This window comes from Cicer arietinum, chromosome 1 (assembly GCF_000331145.2).
Source record: "Cicer arietinum cultivar CDC Frontier isolate Library 1 chromosome 1, Cicar.CDCFrontier_v2.0, whole genome shotgun sequence".
NCBI classification, from domain to species: Eukaryota; Viridiplantae; Streptophyta; class Magnoliopsida; order Fabales; family Fabaceae; genus Cicer; species Cicer arietinum.
The window spans coordinates 54,010,518-54,016,517 of record NC_021160.2 but is presented as its reverse complement, the minus strand read 5'-3'; the positions used below and the strand labels follow the sequence as shown (position 1 = coordinate 54,016,517).

The 6,000-nt window shown below is 33.0% G+C and overlaps 1 protein-coding gene across 1 annotated transcript; it reads left to right on the top strand.

Annotated features, from left to right (window-relative positions):
• LOC101499298 (Golgi SNAP receptor complex member 1-1) lies at positions 1 to 3,815 on the top strand. Its single transcript, XM_004486564.4, has 5 exons — positions 1 to 196; positions 1,213 to 1,452; positions 2,746 to 2,913; positions 3,161 to 3,274; positions 3,502 to 3,815. Exons 1-5 carry the CDS (start codon positions 158 to 160, stop codon positions 3,613 to 3,615), a joined length of 675 nt encoding a protein of 224 aa, XP_004486621.1. The 5' UTR covers positions 1 to 157; the 3' UTR covers positions 3,616 to 3,815.
• Positions 3,816 to 6,000: the final 2,185 nt, after the last annotated feature.

Sequence of the window (6,000 nt, the reverse complement as noted above, 5' to 3'; positions counted from 1 at the left end):
TTGGATTAGGAAGGAAGCAACCCAATTTTTAGATGGAAAGAAAAGCCGAAGAAAGGAAAATTGAAGAAGCGGTGTCGTCGTCGTCTGTGTCGTGGGAACAGACGGCGTATCTTGATCCTACTTCCTTCCTACTTTTCACTTTTCATCTTTCTCATCCATGGACCTCCATCCTTCATGGGATTCCCTTCGCAATCAGGTTCTCCTCTTTTTTCTTTCCTATATTACGTTTTTCTCTTCTTTATTTCTATTTTATTACTTTCGTCATTAGGTTTTGAGAATTATTGCTTATACGCAGCGAGAAGACAATTTTTACTCATTATTTGCAGTTTCATGCTCTTCTACTTTGTAGATTCTGATTCATACTGGCTATAAATTATTCTCTTTGTTCAATTTTCATTTTTTAGCTTTCTTAGGAAATATATCTGTAGATTTGAAGTGCATGTTTGGATCCTCTGCGGGGCTCCAACTGCGGCCACTGCAGAGCCGTTGGATATGATAAACTACATAATACACAGATGATATTTTACTTTTATCCTGGATACAAGAATGATAGAAACAGTTAAAATTCGTTGTTAATATTTCTTCTTTTGTTTCCAATTAGTTTATGCCTCTATGGTGTATATAGTATTAGGTGTTTCGTGTTAAACCTTTTCCTAGGGCCTATGTTCATATATGTGATTTTGGGAGTTAGCAGCCAGAAGATAAAAATGAAATGTATTGATGAGTAATGAAGTTAATGTTCTTTTCTCGCATTTATGCTTGTTTTGTTTGCTCTTTTTCAAAAGCAGTTTTTGGCTGAATCCTTATGACTGCTTAAAAACCCATGCTGGCATTATTGGCTAGTGTTTTCATTTTATGCACTAAGCATCTTGATTAGATAGCTAACTCATTTCAAATCAAATACCAGTGCTTCGTTACAATACCGTTAAAAAGTTGACTTAAAGTTTATCGAATTTCAGTTATGCTGGCTTGTTCTGTTTGTAAGTAATATTTAAGCATGCATTCAATCACTTTTGGTTGAGTCAAACCTGTATACCTCGGTTTCTCTGTGCTAATCATCATCATCTGATCATCATAGTGATAATAACAATATCAAATTGTTTCATTGGAATTTGATTGCCTTGAAGGGATGCATGCATTCATTGGATATTTTTGTTTCCTAGGAAAATTATTGACAGCAAAAAATTGTTTTCTCTTCTTTATCTTTTGCAGGCAAGAAAACTTGAAGCTCAGTTGGATGAGCAAATGATTTCATATCGTAAATTGGTTTCAGCAAAAGTCTCAACAAAAGCTGATGCATCGGAGAGTGACCTGGAGTCTTGGATTGAGCGATTGCTAAACCAACTCAAACAAGTAAACTCACAGATGCAAGCTTGGGTGTCCTCTGGTGGCTCAGAAATGGTTTCTCATACTCTGAACAGACACCAAGAAATATTTCAGGATCTCACCCAGGTATTCTACCGCATGAGCTTGAGCTACCCCCTATAACATTGTGTGTGCATATTACTATCATGTAATTGTGATTTTATTGCATTTAGTGAAATCTGTATGCAAACTGTACTCCCTGATGTTAGAGTTCTTTGGCAGCTGAGAAGGATTTGAATTTAATAATTTAAGCTTTATCCTAAAAGTAGGATTCGCATTAAATATCATTACAAGTTTTGCCTAATTAATTTATACCTAACCTTTGGTTTCAACTTTCAAAAGAGTTCTCTTTTTTACAGATGAGAGTATAACAAACAGGGTAAATGTCTGAAGCGTAAACCTTTGATATGATTATATATCTTACTTGACACTTGACTTGTACTCAAATTTATGATTCCCCCTCTGTTAGGAACCTTTAAAAGAATTGATTGAGTAAAAGAAAAATTGATTTTTAATGAATTTCTCGATGGGTTTACCGTTACAACTGAACCAACAAAAACAACAACCTTCAAAGCCTTTTGCCACTAGGTGGGGTTAGCTACATGGTAGTTGGGTTGGCTTCATGGATCAAATGACGCCATAATGTCTTGTAACTATTATGAATGATGAATCTATAATCTATAGCATTAATAAAGGCAATACACACAATTTGGTGTAGCCTATTTTTCTTCCAAATCTACCCTTACCGGTTACAAGAAAAATCCATGTATTAACTACCTTCTATAAAAATAAAAAAAACTGCCCCTAACTATTACCTATAACTTACACCACTTTTGTTTTATTTTTGTCATCCTATTTGCCTAATTTTTTTCTACCATTTTTCAAACAGTTTTTTCACACTCTCCATATAGCGCAATAAAAAAGTAGACATACGGGCAATCTCGTGCCCTTCTGGAAGCTAGTCCTATATAAAGAAAATAGACCATTTATCTCCAAATATTTCTTAATGGTCCAACATGCAGTACATTTTATCCACTCTGTTTGGATCTATAGTTGACATCTCCCTCTATCTCTGCTTGCAACTGAGCCACTTCTCTATTTTTCCAAACTAACAAATCTGAATACCCTCTCCCTTCTACTCTATTTCTTATTTAAACTAAACCATCCAACCTGCTAACCTCTCTCGCTAGCTGCCTAATTGTTTTAACCCTTATAATAACATTTTTACTTATTATTATTGCTGTTATATACTTTTTTATCTTCTCCATCAGGCTTACTCTCGTTGTTGTGTTCTGCTTGTTTTTATTTACATTTAGAGTTTTTGTCCTAAACTTAGATCCGTCAGACACCAACTTGTTGTTAGTTGTATTTGAAATGCAGGAGTTTTATCGTCTCCGATCTAATCTTAGAGCTAAGCAAGAGCATGCTTCACTACTTGATGATTTTAAAGAGTTCGATAGAACAAGATTAGATTTGGAAGAGGGTTCAGGTTCTGAACAGCAAACCCTCCTTAAAGAGCGTGCATCTATCAGCCGAAGTACAGGACAGGTTGGTAAAATGAAACAATTTTATTGTTATAAAGTTCTGTTCTCATATCAAAATCCTTCCACTGGACACTGGAGTGCTTTACTTATTTTGTACTTATCATGTACTTATAATCTGGTGCATGTGCCAAGGTTAACGGACCACTTTTCGAAGCATTCCTTTAGTTTTCAATTTAAGTTCTGTCTTTGATGTCTGATCGACAACTGGGGTTGTCCTGTTTTAATCTGCTGCACTAATTCTTGTACTGCAGATGGACACTGTTATTTCACAAGCACAAGCAACGCTCGGTGCACTAGTCTTCCAGCGTTCAACTTTTGGTGGGATCAATTCAAAGCTCAGCAACGTGAGCAGTCGCCTCCCAACGGTACAATTGTTATTGAAGTTTACGTAAATATTGAATAAGGATGAGGAGATTATTGCCTGTGAAATATGACATAAATTTCATCTTTCATGAGAATGAATAAAATAAGTTGTTGAAAGATATTGTGGTCTCGTTGCTTCTGAAGTTATTTCTACATAGCAAGTTTTATCTGTCTATGATGTTTTTTCAAGTGTTCTGTTGTTTAATGACAGTTTTTAACAATGTTACAGGTAAATAATATTCTGTCAGCAATAAAGCGAAAAAAGTCGATGGATACCATTATACTTTCCCTTGTTGGGTCTGTATGCATTTTTCTTATTTTCATATATTGGCTAACAAAGTAAAGATGTTTTTTGTGTTGGTAGTGTTGGTTTAATCTATTATATACTCCTTGTCTATTGGGGGAGAAGGCATAATGTATTGTTTGATTGCTTTCATCTGAAGAAAAGCCTAGTAAATATGAAGTTGTGAAATTTAGATTTTGACATCAATGTATAAAATTGTGTGTTCCAATTCATAATTCCGATATCATAGCATAAGAAAATGGGTATATATGATGAAATAAACATGCTGATTTGCCAAACTTGTTTAAGGGCTTCAGATAGGGCTATGCATTCTCCAAGTGCTTGTTGATTTGCGCACGATGGTTAATTTTTCCCAAATGTTTGGTTTGGTGAAACAGGAGGAGGAGAGAGGATGGAAAGAAGTTGAAAAAAAAAAAAAATCAAACTTCTCTTGTTTGGTTTAAGCTAGAAATAGAGGAGTGATAAGAATTGCAGAAAAGAAATCATAGCATAAGAGTAGTGAAATCTAACGTGTTGAATCCCTTATTCGTTTTACAAATATTTTTTACCCCTCAGTTAAAATAATTACTCTCCTTTCTTTCACTCTAAATTTTTTGTCCATTTCATGACCACAAATTGAATGTCATATATATATATATATATATATATAACATGTAGGGTTTGAAGATCACTTCCTAAGCATCACTAAATTGCTTTTGCAATCATGCACTTGTAAGTAGTGTATTTATTTTTAGAATAATAAAATATCAAAGGAAATCGACAAAAACGGAACAAGAGAAAAAGTTCAATTTCATCCCAAAAAAGTAAAAACCGTAAAAAGCAGAACTAAAAAGATTACAGTACTTGAGAAAAGAAATGGCGTTAATTAATTTCTCTTTAAAATAAAGGTGATATGAAATTAAATATTAATGGCACAATCATGCTGAATGAGCGCAGGGAATTGAGTGGAAAACTTTTTCTGATACATTGCAATCAGTTGGCCTGGCATAGATATATATGCACATAAAGTTTTAAGTTAGGTGTCTATAGCTAATAAAGTTTGAATAACTTAAAATATTCACTTGCACCAAAAAAAAAAAAAAAAAGACTTAAAATCTTCACCCACCAATTTGTCTGGTTAATATGATGATGTAAGTATCCATATATGTTCAAGAGCAATACACATAGTTTTACCTAGAAGTATTCGGATGAAATGATTGAAGTTTCTTACAGATTAATAAAAAAATTTGAGTTTAAATTCAACTTTAAAAATGCAACAATGTTAAATTTTTTGGAAGAGAATTTTATTGTCCATTGTAATTTTCATCTTTGCAATTATACTTAGAATATACCCATTTTACACAAAATATATACATTTGACCTTATATGCAATATATTTTATTAACTATCCTAAGAAAAGTTGTGGTGGGTTGTAGTATTTGTAACTGCATGATACCCTCAATGCTTTTCCTATCTAAGGCAGACACAAACATATCCTTTTCTTGTCCTTATCCTATTTTTTGTCAAGGATTGAACCCAAGCCAACTTGAACATGATCTATTGGAATAAACAAATTTCAAAAAGTTATTACTTGTCTATCAAATGTCAGAGAATTGCTTGCTTGGTACCACAGTATGTGATTTTCAATGCAAGTCCTGCGGCCTCAGTCGCTTGTGTCCAACACTTAGTATTGGTTGAGGGAAAGGGAAAGGTTATAAGAGAGAAAAGTGGATGGAGGGGAGGGGGGGACCTTATTTGCTCTTAAAATTATATTACTAGAGATGATTAGCAAATCTGCATGAAAACTTAAGAGAATATTATAATTTGACTATTTCCTGATTCATGCTTACACTAGTTAAGATGTGTTTGGGAGACAAAAGCTACAATAGTTTAGCTTAGTGGAAACTTAACTAAGATTTTCATAGATTCAGCTTTCTTACCTAATCTAACTAACATATTCTTTATGATTAAATAATAATTATTTAAACCATCAATTTAGTCTTAAAGTATTAAAGTATGAGAAATTCGTCAAATTAGTCTCAATTGTTACATATTGAAAATAAATATTATAATTAAAGAGACGAATTTTATATAATTTAGGGATTAATTTGACAGATTCCATATAGTTTAAGGATTGCTCATTATTTTCATACAGTTTAGAGACTAAATAAGAGAGAAAGTGATACTTGAGGGATTTTTAAAAAATGAAGATGGATGAATTATTATTTATTATAGTGGGACTAATGATCCTTTTCAACTGTCTCCGTAGGAATTTGAACATTGTCCAATAAAATTATAAGATTAAACTTTTATTATTGAACTGACGCCTCGTGAAAAAGTACTTGAGTGACTAAATTAATGGTTTAATCAATAATAATTCCCTTAAAAGAGAAACAATATAATTCCACTTCAGAAAGAGAAAGGGGAGAGAGCGTTCATTTAGCT

Excerpts from the sequence above, each read along its gene's own strand:
- LOC101499298 (XM_004486564.4), top strand. The coding sequence starts at position 158 with ATGGACCTCCATCCTTCATGGGATTCCCTTCGCAATCAG. Across the intron at positions 197-1,212 it reads GGGATTCCCTTCGCAATCAG|GCAAGAAAACTTGAAGCTCA; the intron begins GTTCTCCTCTTT and ends TATCTTTTGCAG. Across the intron at positions 1,453-2,745 it reads TATTTCAGGATCTCACCCAG|GAGTTTTATCGTCTCCGATC; the intron begins GTATTCTACCGC and ends TTTGAAATGCAG.